This window comes from Dothidotthia symphoricarpi (genome assembly GCF_010015815.1).
Source record: "Dothidotthia symphoricarpi CBS 119687 unplaced genomic scaffold P153scaffold_18, whole genome shotgun sequence".
In the NCBI taxonomy this organism is placed as follows: Eukaryota; Fungi; Ascomycota; class Dothideomycetes; order Pleosporales; family Dothidotthiaceae; genus Dothidotthia; species Dothidotthia symphoricarpi.
Window position 1 is genome coordinate 641,465 of NW_022985025.1, and position 17,307 is coordinate 658,771.

General features: G+C 48.1%; 10 protein-coding genes across 10 annotated transcripts; 5 read left to right on the forward strand and 5 right to left on the reverse strand.

Moving 5' to 3' along the window:
* The first annotated feature begins 704 nt into the window (after positions 1-704).
* On the forward strand, positions 705-2,321 carry P153DRAFT_433982 (uncharacterized protein). Its single transcript, XM_033673054.1, has 3 exons — positions 705-791; positions 846-1,022; positions 1,071-2,321. Exons 2-3 carry the CDS (start codon positions 973-975, stop codon positions 2,275-2,277), a joined length of 1,257 nt encoding a protein of 418 aa, XP_033520587.1. The 5' UTR covers positions 705-791; positions 846-972; the 3' UTR covers positions 2,278-2,321.
* Positions 2,322-2,537: 216 nt separating this feature from the next.
* Positions 2,538-3,906, forward strand: P153DRAFT_369543 (ankyrin). Its single transcript, XM_033668802.1, has one exon. The coding sequence runs from the start codon at positions 2,988-2,990 to the stop codon at positions 3,522-3,524; it is 537 nt and encodes a 178-aa protein (XP_033520588.1). The 5' UTR covers positions 2,538-2,987; the 3' UTR covers positions 3,525-3,906.
* Positions 3,907-4,500: 594 nt separating this feature from the next.
* P153DRAFT_254443 (uncharacterized protein) lies at positions 4,501-5,148 on the forward strand (the record flags this gene model as incomplete). The annotated part of the gene is made up of 1 exon (XM_033662761.1): positions 4,501-5,148. A coding segment is annotated over one exon (648 nt), but the record flags the coding sequence as incomplete, so codon positions are not given.
* Positions 5,149-5,961: 813 nt separating this feature from the next.
* Positions 5,962-7,206, reverse strand: P153DRAFT_87153 (uncharacterized protein). Its single transcript, XM_033673458.1, has one exon. The coding sequence runs from the start codon at positions 6,964-6,966 to the stop codon at positions 6,187-6,189; it is 780 nt and encodes a 259-aa protein (XP_033520590.1). The 5' UTR covers positions 6,967-7,206; the 3' UTR covers positions 5,962-6,186.
* P153DRAFT_87156 (uncharacterized protein) lies at positions 7,105-7,787 on the reverse strand. Its single transcript, XM_033673459.1, has 2 exons — positions 7,252-7,787; positions 7,105-7,202 (listed from the first exon to the last, which is right to left on the reverse strand). Exons 1-2 carry the CDS (start codon positions 7,668-7,670, stop codon positions 7,193-7,195), a joined length of 429 nt encoding a protein of 142 aa, XP_033520591.1. The 5' UTR covers positions 7,671-7,787; the 3' UTR covers positions 7,105-7,192.
* A 620-nt stretch (positions 7,788-8,407) lies between these two features.
* Positions 8,408-10,222, reverse strand: P153DRAFT_347224 (DUF300-domain-containing protein). The gene is made up of 3 exons (XM_033666160.1): positions 9,905-10,222; positions 9,557-9,857; positions 8,408-9,501 (listed from the first exon to the last, which is right to left on the reverse strand). The coding sequence occupies exons 1-3, from the start codon at positions 10,120-10,122 to the stop codon at positions 8,749-8,751; spliced, it is 1,272 nt and encodes a 423-aa protein (XP_033520592.1). The 5' UTR covers positions 10,123-10,222; the 3' UTR covers positions 8,408-8,748.
* Positions 10,223-10,374: 152 nt separating this feature from the next.
* Positions 10,375-11,769, reverse strand: P153DRAFT_369544 (peptidase C45 acyl-coenzyme A:6-aminopenicillanic acid acyl-transferas-like protein). Its single transcript, XM_033668803.1, has 3 exons — positions 11,671-11,769; positions 11,250-11,600; positions 10,375-11,200 (listed from the first exon to the last, which is right to left on the reverse strand). Exons 1-3 carry the CDS (start codon positions 11,704-11,706, stop codon positions 10,532-10,534), a joined length of 1,056 nt encoding a protein of 351 aa, XP_033520593.1. The 5' UTR covers positions 11,707-11,769; the 3' UTR covers positions 10,375-10,531.
* P153DRAFT_408259 (kinase-like protein) lies at positions 11,677-13,235 on the forward strand (the record flags this gene model as incomplete). Its single annotated transcript, XM_033672054.1, has 6 exons — positions 11,677-12,189; positions 12,239-12,534; positions 12,581-12,658; positions 12,709-12,824; positions 12,870-12,943; positions 12,974-13,235. The coding sequence occupies exons 1-6, from the start codon at positions 12,065-12,067 to the stop codon at positions 13,233-13,235; spliced, it is 951 nt and encodes a 316-aa protein (XP_033520594.1). The 5' UTR covers positions 11,677-12,064.
* A 985-nt stretch (positions 13,236-14,220) lies between these two features.
* Positions 14,221-16,470, forward strand: P153DRAFT_388946 (uncharacterized protein; the record flags this gene model as incomplete). The annotated part of the gene is made up of 2 exons (XM_033670798.1): positions 14,221-15,662; positions 15,714-16,470. 2 exons carry the CDS (start codon positions 14,221-14,223, stop codon positions 16,468-16,470), a joined length of 2,199 nt encoding a protein of 732 aa, XP_033520595.1.
* P153DRAFT_369548 (uncharacterized protein) lies at positions 16,203-17,193 on the reverse strand. Its single transcript, XM_033668804.1, has 3 exons — positions 17,095-17,193; positions 16,745-17,044; positions 16,203-16,690 (listed from the first exon to the last, which is right to left on the reverse strand). Exons 1-3 carry the CDS (start codon positions 17,097-17,099, stop codon positions 16,570-16,572), a joined length of 426 nt encoding a protein of 141 aa, XP_033520596.1. The 5' UTR covers positions 17,100-17,193; the 3' UTR covers positions 16,203-16,569.
* Positions 17,194-17,307: the final 114 nt, after the last annotated feature.

A 17,307-nucleotide genomic window follows, 5' to 3' on the forward strand; every position in this document is an offset into this window, starting at 1 on the left:
GGACCGCTAAACAAAACAAAATAGATTTGAACATGACTTAGATGAAGTGAAGGATGAGTTGGGTCTTGGAAAAGATGGTTTGTAGCCAGGTAGTTTTGAGGGAACATAAACGAGGTAAACGGCTTGCTTCTTATAAGGTTGTAGTTTGACTATATCCTGTAAGAACTCTTCCGGCACAATCACCAAGGCGTCCACCAAAAACTTAATTCCTAGATTATATGCGGCGTAGTGTTTCTGAACTGAGCGGTTTTCGCACACCCGGAGTCAGTAAACAACCATGAGGTTGATCGAGAGAGGCTAATGGTCAGAAGTCTGGCTGCCCCGGTTATTTTCGTAGTTCATCTTCTGTACACTGTTACCGCGCGCCTTTTTGGGGCGATGTTCCTACCTGTTCCGCGCCTCGTTATTGTCGCAGCATCAGATTGAACCAACAAATGCCTTCAATGTGACTTTGGGGACTAAGAATGGGCGATTTCAAAAGATGGCGTCTGAAACTCCAGAAACTGCGCGCATTAAATGATAGTGACTGGCAATGTTGTTCAAAACCATGCACTTGCATTGCCGCGCCTGCTCTGTTCAAAACCAAAATGCTGATCATCCTTGCTCGTTCCTTAATGTGTCCGTGCGCGTGACGTCACGCGCACGGACATCATAGGCTTGACACCCCGTCTTCGCTGCTGGACATGTTGTTCAATAGCATATACTCAACAGCGTACTTGTGAAGCATTCACTATCTCGCTCTAAGCTTCCTTGTGTGTCCGTCTGATATTGGGGCGAGAATCTAGCTTTGGGCATGTAAAGTGGCATGAGGCACAGTCCTGGGCAGCGGCTACTAACACTCGTAGTCCTCAACAACTTAGGTCAACGCTCAAGAACGCCCTTCGACCTACCCAAGGCGCTTACTGAGTCTGCCTCGAACGGAAGTCGGAATCGTTTAGAAGCCCATCCCAGTTATCAATTGGATTGTGAAACATGGTGGAAAACTTGGCAAATCACATAAATCTGTCGGAAGAGGCTGTGCGGTAAGATACCTTCAAATGATGTTCAGATACTAGCTAACATCGACTTAGCCCAGAATTGCCCCAACTTCGCCTTGAGTTGGACGCAAGCAAGACTTTGTCGTTGACGCTTCCATATGAGATTCGGTTCTTGATCAAGCGTTCAGATGGCCCCGCTGACAAGCCTGTCATCTTTGAATGGAATCAATATGACCAAGGACTTCGGAAATCAGCTCTTGTGCTTCTCCGTCACACTGCGAACAACCTTGAAGCTATAGCTATTGATCATTCAGGTCTGGGTGACCTAAGCCGTCATGAGCCTTTGGTGGTAAACAGCCACAGCCATGATCTTTGGGAGCTTGCCCCAAGAGGAACCGTTACATCGAAGGTGACTTTACCCGAACGATACCAGAAGTTGCTCAAGTCTGGTGAGACATACACCTTACTATGGCCGGGCGGTGATATAGGGACATGGGATTACGGCACTGTACGTGAGCACATCGGTCAAGAGCTCAAGGACAATGCGCATGCTCTCGTTTTAGCTGGCGGGCCTCATGTCACATTTACTGCTCATGTCGAGTCCCAGCCTTGGCCCATGCGATTAACACGAGAAGCTCGAGTTGGTCTTGACAGGGCCAATTTGGAAGAGCAAAGGTGGCGACGTAGTCAAAACCAGACGAAAGATACGTTCCCACCTGCAAAACACATAGACCGTGACCCCGATGCTCCGAATCTCAGCGTTTTGCTTGAGTGCCCATCTTCATTTCGCCAGGACATCCTTTTCGAAGTCACTGTCAAGGTTACGTATCATGCGGAGGCAACCGCACGACCTATAATATTCCATACACGCATCTTCAATGATATTCACTGGTATCAAGTTGGACGGCTTTGCAATGGAACCTGGGAGGGATACGACAACGGAAAAAGCGGATGTTGCGGCTTTCTGATAGTGGACGACCCTGATGTCCCTGTCAATGTCAGCCAGAACGACCGGTTTGCCAGCCTACAGCCTGGCCAGTCGTGGACGACGACGCGACGCGTAGGATATAACGGGATAGAGATACCTGACGACGCTAAGAATGGTGAAACTTTCCGCTTTGTCTTTACTGGCGAATTATTGGACTGGTGGAATTGGGGGTCAAAGGCAGATCACGAAGATACAGTGGTTATGTTGCCCTGCTTTCTTTGGGGACCTGTGGTCAACCCCAAAGATAACGATGGAAGGCCAAAATTGTTCGTGCCAACTTCAAATGTGGTCGAATTTACTTTTGTAGAATAGTCTAGATTACCTATTAGCTACTTCTAATAGCTATTGCAATTTAGAACAGCTTTTCTTGCGTAACTTTTCCTGCTTTTCTAAAAACCCGAGAGCAGCGTTCGGAGATTCGTTAAGGTTGGCCTAACGTCTAAATTTGGAACAGAAGCGAGCCGCTGCAAAGTGGCTACCTGTTTTGCGTTAGACAGAATATAGCCCCGCTTCTATATATGTACATATAAAGGAGCGGCTAACTAATAAGGGTTAAAACTTCACGTTCGTCACACGAGTATAGTGATTATCATTATCCTTAGCATCACCACTACTACCATCACCACGACATAGCTATGGCGCAATTGACCAACGCAGACCTAAAAAGTTTCCCAAGCTTCTACGACTCGCCCAGAGATGTAGGCGATGTACTCATAGGCGAGGACACCGCCCGCCTTCTCATTGAAGCAAGCTCGTCTGGGAACGACACGGCCTTACAAAGCTTGCTATCGCAACCACAATGGATCAAGATAATGCTGGAAGAGCTGCACCGCATCTATAGTGAGGAGTGTCCAAGTCAAGGCCCGCATGATGTGCGTCGCGTAAGCGCACGGCGAATATCAAACCTTGAACAGGCCTTGATAGCAGCGGCTCTGAATAGTCAAGTTACTGTTGTGTCCACATTACTTGCCTTCGCAGCACAGCAAGGTATTGACGCTTCTAGTATCATATCGATATCGACTATGTACAAGATCGTTCGCGGTGGAGACGCCGCAGTTTTCAAGGCACTACTGTCTGCAGACCCAAATATCATCAACTTCCGCCTCGGCCACGGCCATGAGCTGCCACTTTACGAGGCTGTGAGGCTAAGACAACCCGACATAGTCGCTGTGTTGCTCGAGTTTGGAGCGGATCCATTGCATCCTGTTAAGCAGTCGAAAAAACTTGGGACCTACCGCTCGTCTCTGATGTCTTTCGCCGCATTCGCTGGTACACGCATGACTGAGATGCTGTTGGAACACGGTCTCCCTATCGCTCATACTGGTGCGTTACATAGCGCTGCAAGTACCGGTCGTCTTGATACTATGCGCCTCCTGATGCAGCATGGCGCGGACGTGCACGAAGTCATTTGGAGGGCTTGGACGCCGATGCATTTCGCCGCCTGGAGGGGCCGAGTCGATGCCATGAAGTTGTTGGAGCACAGTGGGGCACGTTCCGACCTGAAGGACGAGGATGGGAAGACACCTGCACAACTACTGGAGGAGCATAACACTGCTTAGCACTGGTACACGCCGACAATGGGCAATATTGCTGGGCAATGACTGGGAGAGGGCAGGATATTTCCTAATTTGGTGGGAGTATACTGCAGCAGGGATCGGGCTTAGCGATGAGGGCAGAGAGTGGAAAGAGTTGCTGGTAAAGAAAATGCAGCCCTTTGAGAATGGGAAAGATTTTCCTCGGCAACCAAAAGACGATTTGGGAAAGAGTTACGGGAGTGCATACTAGCATTGCTAACTGTATATCTATGCTACATTAGAAACGCCCACTATTACACCTGTCCTTGGACCTTCTGCTATGAAAAAGCTAATCGTCTAATACTCGGACTCTAACAAGAAGACATGATACGATGCCAAGTAAAATATCAAGTTAAATCAAGTGTATTTACAGACGCTACTTTCTCTACTCGTTTTCATAGTATACCCTACCTAGCCAGAAAGTTTTAGTGAGAACAAAGATACTAATAACAATACAGCCATCTTGAAACAAACAGTCTAGCGGGAAACCTTAACTATCAGCACAAAAATCAGTATAGATGAGACTGCCGTGTGTAGAGTTTATATCAACCGGGGGTATGCTTCTAGCGCCGTTTTTAGTTCGCTGTTGCCTAGCTCGTATGCACTGACAATATCCTTAGGTAACGCCATAAAACAACACCATCCCATCGCCCCTTCTCTTCATCAACCTCGAATTATGCTACAACTCCCATTTGAACTACGGCAACAGTGCATCCAATGCCACAGCGACGATATCGAGACTTTGAAAGCGCTCCGCCTAGTCAACAAAGAACTGCAGAAAATAGCGGTCGAAGTTCTTTTCCGCACTGCTACCCTCAACCACACCGACGAGAGCGCGCAGAAATTCGATACTCTTGCGAAGTCAGACCTCAACAGACTTGTGCGTCGAGTGATCATCAACACATCATCAGATCCCGAATGTGATGACTTATGCCAAGAAGAAGCGCATGTTCTTGAGAGCTTCGGGGAAGCGATCGGAACTATCAGGAGTTTCAAAAACACAGAGGAGGTCGAACTGAGATTTGCTAGACAGTGTGCAGTTGAATCAGACTGGACGAAAGAAGTTGCAGAAACGACAGATTTTCGCATAGGAACCCTCGAGTCCTTCTTTAGTGCTTTGAAGGATGCCAGTAAAGTGAAGGGCCTCACAATCAAGAATTTGCAGGACCACATGGACAAAGGGTTATTCGAGTCCGACCACTTCCTGGCCGTACGGAACAGGTTGTCAAGACTGCATTTACAAATCGCAACCGAGTCTGACGATGCTGCGCCGGAGAACAGCCTTTATCTGCCGGCCTGTGACCAAGGCTTTACTCACGATTTGCCAGGCCTCTGGCTCATACCATTACAAAATCAACTTACACATCTCACTTTGTACGGCGCCGAGTGTCTCTGGGGCGTGTGGCCATTTGTCGACCTACGCGCGATCTCGACGTTTCCTCGCCTCGTGTCACTCAGCCTAGGAAATCTCACAATCGCGCACGACTGGCAGATTGATTGGATTCTGTCGCATGCGTCTACCCTCGAGGAACTGCTCTTGGACGACTGTTACATCGTCACCGCACTGCAATTGAACGAAGAGCAAGCGGCGGCAAACTTTCCCAGTCTTGGCAAAATTTTCGGTGATGGAGGCGATTCAGGTGATTATTTCACAGAGATCAAACTCCGTTGGCGTGATGTCTTTGCCCGTTTCGAACAGAGGCTTTCGCAATTGCGTCGTTTTGCGATCGGTCATGGAGATTGGGACTATGGTAGGTGCTTTGAGGAACGATACGAGTTGTTGAACAAACTCCCCCGCGGCAGGTACATGATGTTCGATTACGGTATTGGGCCAAGTCAGTGGCTTGAGATGAATGGATACGGAGGGACAATAGATCATTATGATTTCGAATTCGGTAGGAATAGAGGTCACAAGGAGGTGCATGTAGAGGCTCCGAGATGCGATGAGGAGGATCTACAGGCGCTGTCGAAACTGATGAAGATGGTGGAGGAAAGGGCGAGTGCAAAACCATAATCGTTGAAAAATAAACAGACAGAGCTTCACATACATATTAGGTTAAGCAAAGCATATCAATGCCTGCTTTCATCTCTTTCATCGTTGTAATGGACAAAATTCATCTGTCGTCAAGATCTGGCTTCGTCTGTACTAACTACCTCTGTTTCTTTATCCTAAGCTCTTAGCACACCTCCGCCTCGTATTTGATGATACAGATCTATATGCCATCCCCACATTCAATCACGTACGTCTTTGCCCAAACTATGCACTCTAGAAGCCATTTTACCTCGACCCTATCCAGCCACTGTCGACTTTGACAATCGGATATTCTACACATATATCATGTTGTCCAAACTTCTAAATTGCAAAAACGTTACTGGCATTGTCACAGATCTCCCTAAGAAATTTCGTTATCGACTGTTCTCCAGCGGTTGTGAGTGAGAAGTAATGCTCAAGAGATAAACATTGTTTTGATGTAATTTACATGGCTTCTTTAGTACTACAAAGTGCGACTACGAACTTCGTGCCCATCTACTGGGTTCAGGTAGTGGTGGTCTTAGCTCAGCCACATACACGATCCCTCCTTTGCGATAATAAACTATATTGCCAACCTATGATTACTTATATATGGATTATCCAACCATTTCATTCCTAATTCAAACTTTTCAAATTGGCATATTCGATCCAATCGTCAAAGTCGAACTCATCTCCACGTATAGCATTACTAGGAGGCGTCATCACTTCACTCACATCAAGAGTTGAAGAGCAGACTTCAAACTCCTGATGCAAGCAAGTTATTGAATCCGTGTATGGGCTTTCAGTCTCCAACGCACAAGAAGCAACTAATGGTTCATGGAGGTTGAAATCAAAGCTGGTGTCAAATGCGGATTGAGTTTGTTGACAGAATGGTACGGAAACATTAAACTTTGATGAGAAAGAAGTAGACATATTTGCGTTTTGTTGAGAAGAGCATGTATAAGGCTCTATAGGAGGCGACATCCACTCAAAAGTGGTAGCTTTGACCGCCTTTGGTGTCGTGGCAAACGCAGATTGGACGTCAATACCAAGTTGCTGTTCCCAGTCCATGGCATTATACTCGATGAGCAACGGATTTGGCATGTCCATAGTCGCAAGCTGTGGCGTTGATACAAGGCCACTTGAGTTATTTATGTTCATCGTGCCCGTCTTAGGCGAGCTCTGAATAGATGAAGGTGGAGTCGGGTAACCGTGCTGACCCATTGGTAGCGAGCTATGGTTCATATCGCCCTTCTGGTGCTCTATAGAATCGTCAAATATAGTATCGAAGTTAGCGTAAAAATCTGCCATGTCGCATGTAATCTCGCCGCCATACTGATTCCAAAGCTCACTCTTGAGACTAGTTCGGAGTATGTCAAGGTCGTTGTCAGCAATAGCCAAGGGCTGTACCTTCATAATGCTATAATCATCCACATCTGTTCATGTCAGTGTTCGAGTTACACCCAGTTTCTATAGTACTTGCTTACATGGCGAGGGTATCTCGTCCTGTGGTACTTCGGGAAATAGAATCTGGAAGACCAGCTTCCATTTACGTTCTATAGTACCAAGCTTCTTGAAACTCCCAAAGGTAAAATTCAAGTGTTCTTCGATGAACTCCTCGGACACTTCACGTTTGTGCGTTTTAATGTGGTCTCTACTTATTGTCAGCTGTACTCAACTACGAGGTAGTGTTGCACTGACTTTAGCTTCGACATCTCAAGAAACCCCTTGCCTCGACAACCCATCTTCTCTGCGTGCGCCTGGGGATTACTTTTGAAGAAGGGACATCCCACACGCACCTCCTTACCATTACTATTGATAGTGCTCTTAGGCTTCTGGAGCTTTCTGATCTTTTTAGACTGCTCAAGCTGGTTAATGCTTGCCTCAGCTAGAGCTCGTTTAAGGCTGATTGCAGTTAAATTGAGTTGATCATTGCAACTCGAGTCCGAAATAGCATCGTTGTGTGCGGCAATGGACAAATACTCGAGTGATTTGTTATAACACTTCGGGCCGGTCCTTATGTCTACTTTGTTTTCATTTGTTTGGACGATATCGCTGCCGACAATTCTATAGTTGCCCGTCTCAACCACACCGGTGTTGATCGTTGAGAAACTGCTCATGTTGTCTAGTGATAACGATGGAAAGCAAGTCTGTATATTTTCCAGGCAAGGCTCTTCGTGTAGTTGATATGGCAGTATATCTACAGCAGTAAGTTTTATATTGTCAAGGGATGAAGGTCAAGATACTGGCTGTTTGGAGGGAAAATCGAAAGTATTTATACTTACGTGCGGGGTTGCCAAGACAAGTGCTGCTAAATCGACGAGAGCGAAAAATCGCGATGGGCAAGAACAGCCAGTAAGATCGGTAGCTAAGCGCGGGCATTTTTGAGCGACTAGTCGTTGCTTCGACGCTGCATGCATAGCTAAAATAAGTATAGAAATAGACTTGCCTTTATCGATCCAGTAGATCTAATAAGATAAGCTCCCAAGATGAGAACTAGTATTAACTGGTTGAATTGTGTTACTTAGTTTTATTCAAGTAGTTTTAGGCTAGTTGTAGGATCCCAATTTGGATATTTTCAACATCCCGCGCTTTAGTATTGTATTAGCCAAGATTTACAGGTCTATCTCACCAAATCTAGAAGATAAAACCCAATTTCAACTGCGTAAGGCAGTTAATCTACAAGTAAATGGACATTCGCAAAAACACCATGTTTCAACCTTTTGATACAGAGGGAAATTATGCAGACAAGAGTGTGTACTCTGTCTGTCCACAAAGTTCTTACTGTTGGAACTTATATGAAACTGGAGCTACCACTTTCAAGTTCTACGCAAATTTGCTGGCAGGGCTAGCTCTCAGTAAATTATTGTTGAGGCCAATCTTATACACGGTTGAGATACATATACACTGATCTCGAAAACGCATTTGAACTCTATTTTCAGACTCTTTGTCTCACGCCGATGTCTGGTTTAGCTTGTATTTCCCAAAAGCCAAGCATCTTGTCATGGTATACAATCTGTGATAATGATCTACCAGCTCCGAACCCCATTTCTTGAGCCGAGCAGCAGTTCGGGCTGCCAAGGTCAGGACTGGGTTCAAGAGCGTGAGAGTCGCGTCACGGCCACGCTTCCATGATGGAGGATGACATGTCGCAAGGATAATGTACAAGTCGCGTTCAATGCTCCTACCTGAGAACGTTCAGGCTCGTGTGTTTCTGTCCATGTGTTGGCGCTTACGACAGTGTGTTGGATCAGAGCGTGCTGTCGTGCGAGTTCTCATTGGTGTCGAGTCGCTCGTTGTTGCCATTAGATTGACTTCTGTGATCTGATACGAGGAATCGGTTTTGCGACGCCGTACGCCGACAAAGAGCCATCTAAAACCACGACCGCAGGCCTTGATGATGTCCCACGGATTTAGTGCGTCGAGGAGGGCCCCAGCTGGGCCGCGATCATAAACCTGGGGGTAGGAGGAAGAGCTATGCTCTGAGCTGGTAAGTGACTTCTCGCTCTCAAGATCGTAAGGCTTCCAGGAGAAGGCGAATGTATGCATGGTTGCAAAAATGATCATCTCCACGCAGATCAACATCGCTGGATAGCCAACTCGAATATCTGGTCCAGCAAAGTACTCCGTTGACTTAACGGGTCCGCCCTTCGAGGTCACAAGGGAGAGGATGCAGGTTTGCCAGAAACAGAAAAATATCACAAGTTTGATGCAGAGAACTTTGAGAAAGGGCCGGTATGGTGCAAGATCTTGCCTCAGTTGGACATAGAACTGTACCATGCAGTACATGGCGACCATGGCAGAGATCGCGTCGAACCCTGCTACCCATACGTGTGCATATCGAGGGTCCCTGGAACCCTGGCAGTAGCGGCTTTGAGAGTGAGAGACAACAGCAACGAGTGTGAACAGCGGACGAATGATGCAGTACTGAAAGACACTGATGTATACGATCTGAAAGATATCAGCCATTCGTTTACTTGTAGTGCCAAACATCGGTCACCCGCACGTTGAACCATGTCAGCCCGCTGCATGGCCTTCTCAGCCATCCTGTCTTCTCGCCACCGGTGCACTTCTGGATCCAGTTGAGCGGCCAGACCCAGTTCTTTGGTTGTATGCTCCTGAAGTATGCTTTTTGCTCGTGGAGGTCAGGCGCAATGTAATGACACATGAGAGTGAAGAAACTCGCGATGGCGAAGGCTTCGTAGCAATCGCGCAGGGCATTGAAGTAGACAGCTTGGTGGTAGAAGACGTAGCTAAGGAATGAAACCACAGCATATATCGGAACCATAACAAGAATGCGGATGATACTGGTAAGGTTAGCCTAAGAAGCCAAGGTGGGACCGACACTGCATACTGCTTTTGTTCGTACGGTTTTAGGTAGTGCGTCGCATGTCGCAATATAAGAAAGCAGGCAATGGACACTGCAATTATGCACGATGTCGCAGCAACGATGAGACCAATATGATGAGCAGTCAATGACCCATACACTGCCTTTTCTAGGTTTGTGGTTTCATGTTCGAATTGGCTGCTCTCACACTCTTCTTTCTTCCTGAGATCTGGAAAGGGATTCATTCCACGTTGAGTGTGAGCGGTCCGATGAAGACTCGATGAAAGGCAGGCGAAAGAGACCGGGAGTGGGTTGTATCTCCGTTCTTCCAACTGCCGATTCCCAGAGTTAGCTAATGCGAAGCGCACATGCATTACGTAGGCGCATATGTCGCTTGTTGCAACGCTCCTGCTTCCTGAGACGGTTACTGAATTCTAAGCCCGTCAGAACCTTCTCTAGTCGGAAGCGTGATGCGACCCAGTGCCTTCGAGTCGCACTCGCATGCTGGAACGCACACAAGGGTAAAGGATAAGGTCACGAGAATAGTTAGAGTAGCGGGTTGTAGTGGAAAACTTTCCGGTGTTATTCAATGATGCAAAACCAAGCCCTTCGACCGCCTGGTTTCGTAATGACTGCAAGGCTATGACTTTCTTCTCACAAGGCTAACTCGATAGTTTCCTCTACTCTTGTCGGCCTGCCTAACCTCACGACAGCCGTCTTACTCTTCAAATCCATCACAATGTTGAACAAGGTCTCACTGCCTGTTTCTTTGGTCTGGATTCTACAGATCGAAGCTGGACAATTCTGTTCGTCTTCGAATAGCCTACTCACATCTTCCCAACTAGGCTGTTCATTCAACTTGTTCGCATTGTCGGTCATAGTGCAAACACGCGTTAGAGAGTCTTTCAGCCATACTGTGTCGGTCTCGCCAGGATGCTCGAGAAGCAGGTGATTTGCGTGGACGATACGGCCCGCGGAGTCGGGGACACAATGTGCAAAAGTCGACTTCGTGAACTCAAGGCCGAGGGAAATGTTCGAATCAGCGATAAGGATGTGCGCTGAAGAAGCCATGCCATGCGTCTCTAGCTTGCTGACTGCTTCATCGACAGAGTTGCTCTCAAGCGCCATTCGCAAACCGAAATGCACAGGCAGTCGCGTTGAGTCCACGCCATGCACTTTGATTGCATTGAGCAGTGTTCCTAGGCCTGAGCTGTTGAACCCGATCTTTCCAATGATGCCGGCTTCAGTGACTTGGATGATAGTGGGTTTGTTGGCCTGGGTGATTTTGGTGATAATGAGATTTTGCTTCTGCTCGGTCATCCACTACAAGCTGTCAGCTGGTGCTCTCTCCGAACTGCAAGCCAGTACCCACGTCCCAATTCTGGGCCAGCCAACTTCTAGGCATGTACTGGCTTCGTGGTGCCTGTAAATTGCTGGTTTGCCATGCTAGCGCTGTGCATCCATCACTAAACAGTCCAAAGTTGATCTCTGTCCGCACATTGAGCGCCACGATATCGAGCAATTCTCTTCCAGCCCCATCAGCTATGCCGCGCATCTCTTCGTGAAAGGCAGGCCATGTTTCCTTCGCATGCCTCTCGAACTTGGAGGCGTGTTGATGGACTTGTGGCCACGTTTGCTTGCAGTTTGTCTGAAAGAGACCAGCGTAGAAAGAGATACAGCGCTCAATCTCAGTTCTAGCGGCTGTACCGTGCTGGTGGCCGATCTGAGAGTAAAATTAGCGTTGGCTACGAGGAAAGCGACGCGGCTTTATGACGTCACGCGATTCTTTTCACCTCGTATGGTGTCCCTGTGCACTCCACGAACAACATCTTGCACTGGCAATGCTCAGGCGTTGGGAACTCAGTATGCTCTATTGAGTGTTTACTATAACGAGGCAGTGCGAGAAATGAGTGACGCCAGCTGCCCGCGGATCCTTTGAGAGCTCCTCGGCAACCCCGCTGTCTCCTTCCGATTCGGTTCACAGCCTGGCGTTATGCCCACATTGCCTTCTCGTAGAACAGGTCCTGGGTTCATGTTGACGAGATCGGCAGCGTCCACCACATTCAGATTGTTCGCTATTTCCGAGTCTTCAATTTCACTCCTTCACGTTCGCATGACCTTGCATCTTTTTACTCAATCCGTACAGAGTTTCTGCCTCTGTCTGTTTTACTACCTTCCCGCAGGCTCATGGCGCTACGCATTGGACAAGTCCTTCGTGGTGCAAAGCATAGATATGAGCTGTTGTATCCACTGAAAGATTCCACCGTCTTCAAAGCCAAAGTGTTGTCCAGCCGTATCGCAAAGGCAGAATGGTGAGGTTCCACGACACGATTTAGGAGCAATCGCTGACCATCACCGCAGGGTTATGATCAAAACAGCCGCTACCGATGAGGAAAAGATGTGTTTGAGGCGCGAATACAGAAACTACAGAGTTGAAGACATTGCCTCGAGCCCGTACATCCGAGCTCTGTGCGATATTGTGAGGTTGAACGAACACCAAGACGACCCATCATGCTTAGTGTTCGGATGGATGGACCATGATTTGGGAGCTGTAACCGCCCCCGAATTTCGCGGCAATCCAGTAATACCCAGAGTCGTGTCTAAGGCGGTTCTATCGGCTCTCGACGTTTTGAGAACAATTAATGGCGTCCATACGGGTAGCGATGCGTACTCAATTTCTAATCATAATACTAAAACAGCCAGATGTCAGCCCGAATAACATCTTCGTTTCTCATATCCATGGGAGCTCTCCAGTTGCTAAGTTAGGAGATTTAGGTAATGGTAACAGCTCATCTTGGACTTGTGTCTAAAGCAAGGTCTCATTTTTACAGCAATCAAAGACGGCTCTTCAACGCAACGTCTTCAAAGCCTACCATGTAGAGCGCCCGAGGTCTGGCAAGGCTTGGCTTGTCGACACTCCTCAGATGTATGGTCTCTTGGTGCTACGGTTAGTGCTCATATCTGGCTACTCAAGAAAAAGCTGATTTCGAAGTTGACAACAAAAGCATCGCCGCTCGGCCTTTTTGGCGATGCTAACAAGGTTATTGACGGACACACTGAAGCATAGTGTATTGCGAAAATGATCTGTCTTGTTAGCCCGTTAGGTCAGCCTATTGACTGTCAGACTTACAAGAACGAGTTTAAGCTTGCAGAACAGTTAGCGGTTATGGATCATCCTCTTAGTCCCATAAAGCTTATTACCAAAGGCAACTGGCGTGAGGAATTGCAGCACATCCCAGATCCTTCGGTGTCACCAGACCTGCTAGACTTCATTGAGTCTTTACTGGTCATTGACCCTGATAAGAGACCTCTTGCTTCTGAGGCATTGTTACACCCCTATTTGCAATATGTTGCGTAAGGAAACATATCTCGCGAAGCACTAGAGACGATACACTCGATCAACAGGTGGTTCTTCAACACGCTTACGTGGGATGGTCTCAACTGAAGTTGCATGCAGCTATTGATATACGTTTGCAAGCACTACTGAGTGCCATACGCAAGCAGGTGAGTGCTAAAGTTTTAGTGGTGTCTGATACAGCGAGGCCGTATCCCTGCTACTTAGAAGAGGCTGAGCCTGAGTAGGTAATCCATTGGATTCAGCTTTGGACTTTGCCACCTCGATGATGGTACAATACCAGTTTGACAGACGATCGTCGTAGCTCTAGTGTAGTATGGAGAATACAAAAGAGCTTACAGACCTATCGAGTATCATTTTAGCGAACAAGCTGCTACATCCTAACCGCACTTTCAAGCTTTTTTCCTGTTTCTGTAGCCTAGCCGGTTAGGCTCAGCCGGCCAAGCTCAGCCTCGCTACGCCAAGCAATGCTGTGTAGCAAGAGGGGGTGCCTGATGGGGCCAAAACTCCTGACCTCGACAGACAGCTCATTATACAGCAGCTTCTCTGCATGGAGAGCTAGTTCATACTATTACATGTACTTTCGGTAACACATCATGCCGTCGCGTCCAACGCGCACTTGGAGTCGCAAAGCTGACGCGGTGGCGCCTCTAGGCGAGGATCACATCGAGCTCCTTCGACAACATAGGTAAACTGCCAAGCTTCAGACCATGTCTGCACAGCCTAATTCCAGAATAGCAAACCACAGACATATAAAGAGCTAGGGTCGAACAAGGTGATAGCTCATTTTCCGCGAGAATCAATGCAGAAAACTCCAATTGGAATTATGCAAGTACCGTATGACGACGAGGTTCCTTCTACGACAGAGCCCAACAAACAAAGGTTTCAAACTCAACACTTAACTAAGCGTCGATTTTTCGCGGGTTGGCGTATAGGTGCGCTGCTATCATTCATCGGCGCTGTATCAGTATGTCTCTTCAATATTGCCATGACGGTATGGGTTTGGAAGAATCCGGGAAACGCAACCGAAGGATATCTCGGGACGCTATACATGGGCAATTGCGCGAGAACACGGAAGATCAACGTCTGGATACACTTGATAATCAACATCATCAGCACATTACTTCTTAGCGCGAGCAACTACTGTATGCAAGTTCTCAGCGCACCAAGTCGAAAAGAACTTGCCCGTGCACATGCGCAAAGATACTGGCTCCAGATTGGCATACCTAGTTTACGCAATCTTCGGCACATTGGCTGGGATCGCGTGGTTCTTTGGGCTCTGTTGCTCCTTTCCTCTGCACCACTTCATCTACTCTTCAACTCAGTCGTCTTCACCAGTCTCCAAGCCAACGAGTATGTTGTCATTCCGACTATGGACGACTGGCTTCATGGCGGAGTGTACAACACGTCTAGCTTTGTGGACATAGATGCGAAGCAGAGTGCGGACGTCATAGACAAGATGAGCCCCTACAGACCCAACCTCAACGACACAATCACCCTGAGTACCAGTGGAACGAGGGATCGGTACAAGAACATCAGCACTGTGGACTGTTTTAACGCGTATAACGACCAATATCTGTCGAGCGTTGGCCACGTATACCTCGTTCAGGACGATCCCGTGGTCTGGCGGAATCGATCCTGGTATCCCGAATTCAAACAATACACAGAATACCCCAAGACTACTCGCGCCACTGGGAACTTTACATGGATCAATCTCAATCAACCTCCTCCTTGGAATGAAACGGTAAATTCAACTCTGTGGGGCACACGCCCTTACACTGTTACGAAACCCCATGACTACGACCTCATTACCGGATACCATTCCACCTCATATGAGGAACGCAATTACTCAACCACGGAATGGGCTTACGCACCTGATGGCATGAAGGCATTGGACTTACTTGATGAAGCGTCCTACACACTTCCATTCTTCAGCTTGCCGGACACCTACCCGTCTAATGGGTGGCGGTGCTCCTCCCACGTTGCACACAACTGTAGTATTGACAACCAGTTCGAAGTACCGCAGGACAGATCCAAGTGGGAACCCTATGGACGTCCGATCAAGTATTGCATGGTTGAACAAGTTGAAGAAGTCTGCAGGTTGCGCTTCAGCTTTCCAATCGCAATAGCTGTCATAATTTCCAACATTATCAAGGCGCTATGTGTGGCTTTTATGCTTATCAAATATAGAAACCACGAAGCTGTAGTCACGCTGGGAGATGCGATAGCACATTATCTTGATCAACCTGATACAGAGACACGCGGGCGGTGCTTGCAAACCAGAGAACTGCTGGAAACAGAATGGTCCTGGGAATCTGCCCACGGCATCAGGAAAGACGAAACGGACATCAAGCCCGTGAAATTCAAGCCCGACAGTCACAGGTGGTCAAAGGCTCCACCCCCGGGAAGATGGTTTCTCACATACGTGGCGTGAGTTATCAGCAGAGTGCCATTCCTAACCCAAGCTGACTTCTATCTCAGATATATCATCACCATCATATTGGGTGTCGTGTGCAGCATACTCTCGCTCAAAGATATGCCCAGCAACGCCGGCAAACTATGGAAAATCGGATTCGGCATCATCCAAAGCAACAACCTCCTCAGTTTCAGGCGCTCGCTCATGGCCTCTGTACTTATTGCAAATAGTCCTCAGGCGGCACTCTCGTACCTGTACCTTGCCTTCAACGCGCTTTGCACAAGTATGTTAATTGCTAGGGAATGGTCAACCTACACCCACAAGCGCAAGCCGCTCCGCGTTACTTCACCCGTCGGTCAACAGCGTAGCACGTATTGGCTCAACGTCCCCTTTCGATACGCTATTCCTATGACACTGGTATCGCTCCTCTTCCACTGGCTGGCTTCGCAGAGTATCTTCATGGTTCACATTATGATAACGGATGCACAAACGCGCAATATATCGGGCCAGATTACGACCTGTGGGTATTCGCCTATGGCTATTATCTTAACTACTGCAATTGGGTCTATGATCGCAGTAGGTGGGCTTGCGATTGGAAATCTGCGATATCCGGCTGGAATACCCCTAGCGAGTAGTTGCTCGGCAGCTATCAGTGCAGCTTGTCATCCTCCATCGAGTGACGTAGACGCAAGCTTGTATCCTGTGCAGTGGGGCGTGGTTGCCTCGGAGAAACAAGACCCCGATGGTGAAGAGCCGGTGGGTCATTGTAGTTTCTCAAGCGGGCCAGTTGAATATCCAACTGCTGGGCGACTGTATGCATAGTCTTTTGTTTGAATTTCTTATGCTTTTGTTCATCGAATACCAAACATAGACAAATACCAAATCAGTCTGATTCATTCCAGGGTATTCCTAGTACAGCCCTCAAAGCCCTCCATAGATGGCAAAGGACGACAGGATAAGTACCAACACACTAATCACCGCCCAAACAAAGGGTATCCATGTACTCATCTCAAAATAGCCCGCCTGATAAACTCCCCCAAGTCTGCACACGGTCAGTCTAGCCCTCATTTAAGCCAATCTCCCGTGAACAACGTACAGCCCCCCAACGATTGCTCCTGACATTGCGCCCTCAATTGCCCCAACAAGCGCGAACAGTAGCGGTGCAATCCATATGATCTTCCAATTCCGCCATTGTATAATACACGCCCACAGTCCGACAATCAGGTGTATGCCGCCGAACAGCAGCAGCGTCCAGTAGAGTGTGAAGCGCAGAATATCCCCGGGGTAGTACAGGTAGTGCTTCTGGGCGGAGCTGATGGGGAGCGGCCAGTAGAGGGAGGGGAAGGTGGGGGTTGTGTAGCCCAAGGGCGCGGCGCTGTCGACGCGCTGGATGAAGCTGGAGAGGTCAGTGTGGGATTATGAGGCGTTGAGGGAGGGGCAACAAACCTCATGTGCGCGGCATGGTTTATACGCGCTTCAAAACATAAATCGTACCAACGCGCTGGAGGATGGCGCGTCTTCTCGTGATAGCGCGCGCAAAGTGTGGAGGTTGTTGGCTCGATCAGTGAATGAACGTTCAGGGGTCAAAGCGCAAGTTACCTCGGCCCGTGATGATCAGTCTCAACACCAACGCCGTCGCGCGCACGTCTCTATGCGCAA

Bases quoted from the DNA above. Each gene is read 5' to 3' on its own strand.
- P153DRAFT_433982 (XM_033673054.1), top strand. From the start codon at position 973: ATGGTGGAAAACTTGGCAAATCACATAAATCTGTCGGAAGAGGCTGTG. The intron at 1,023-1,070 runs GTAAGATACCTT...ACATCGACTTAG, and splicing joins CTGTCGGAAGAGGCTGTGCG to CCCAGAATTGCCCCAACTTC.
- P153DRAFT_369543 (XM_033668802.1), top strand. From the start codon at position 2,988: ATGTACAAGATCGTTCGCGGTGGAGACGCCGCAGTTTTCAAGGCACTA.
- P153DRAFT_87153 (XM_033673458.1), bottom strand. From the start codon at position 6,966: ATGAAGGTACAGCCCTTGGCTATTGCTGACAACGACCTTGACATACTC.
- P153DRAFT_87156 (XM_033673459.1), bottom strand. From the start codon at position 7,670: ATGAGCAGTTTCTCAACGATCAACACCGGTGTGGTTGAGACGGGCAAC.
- P153DRAFT_347224 (XM_033666160.1), bottom strand. From the start codon at position 10,122: ATGAATCCCTTTCCAGATCTCAGGAAGAAAGAAGAGTGTGAGAGCAGC. The intron at 9,858-9,904 runs GTATGCAGTGTC...TAACCTTACCAG, and splicing joins AAACCGTACGAACAAAAGCA to TATCATCCGCATTCTTGTTA. The intron at 9,502-9,556 runs GTGCGGGTGACC...GATATCTTTCAG, and splicing joins GCGGGCTGACATGGTTCAAC to ATCGTATACATCAGTGTCTT.
- P153DRAFT_369544 (XM_033668803.1), bottom strand. From the start codon at position 11,706: ATGTTGTTCGTGGAGTGCACAGGGACACCATACGAG. The intron at 11,601-11,670 runs GTGAAAAGAATC...TTTTACTCTCAG, and splicing joins GCACAGGGACACCATACGAG to ATCGGCCACCAGCACGGTAC. The intron at 11,201-11,249 runs GTGGGTACTGGC...GACAGCTTGTAG, and splicing joins GGCTGGCCCAGAATTGGGAC to TGGATGACCGAGCAGAAGCA.
- P153DRAFT_369548 (XM_033668804.1), bottom strand. The intron at 16,691-16,744 runs GTACGTTGTTCA...GACCGTGTGCAG, and splicing joins GGAGCAATCGTTGGGGGGCT to ACTTGGGGGAGTTTATCAGG.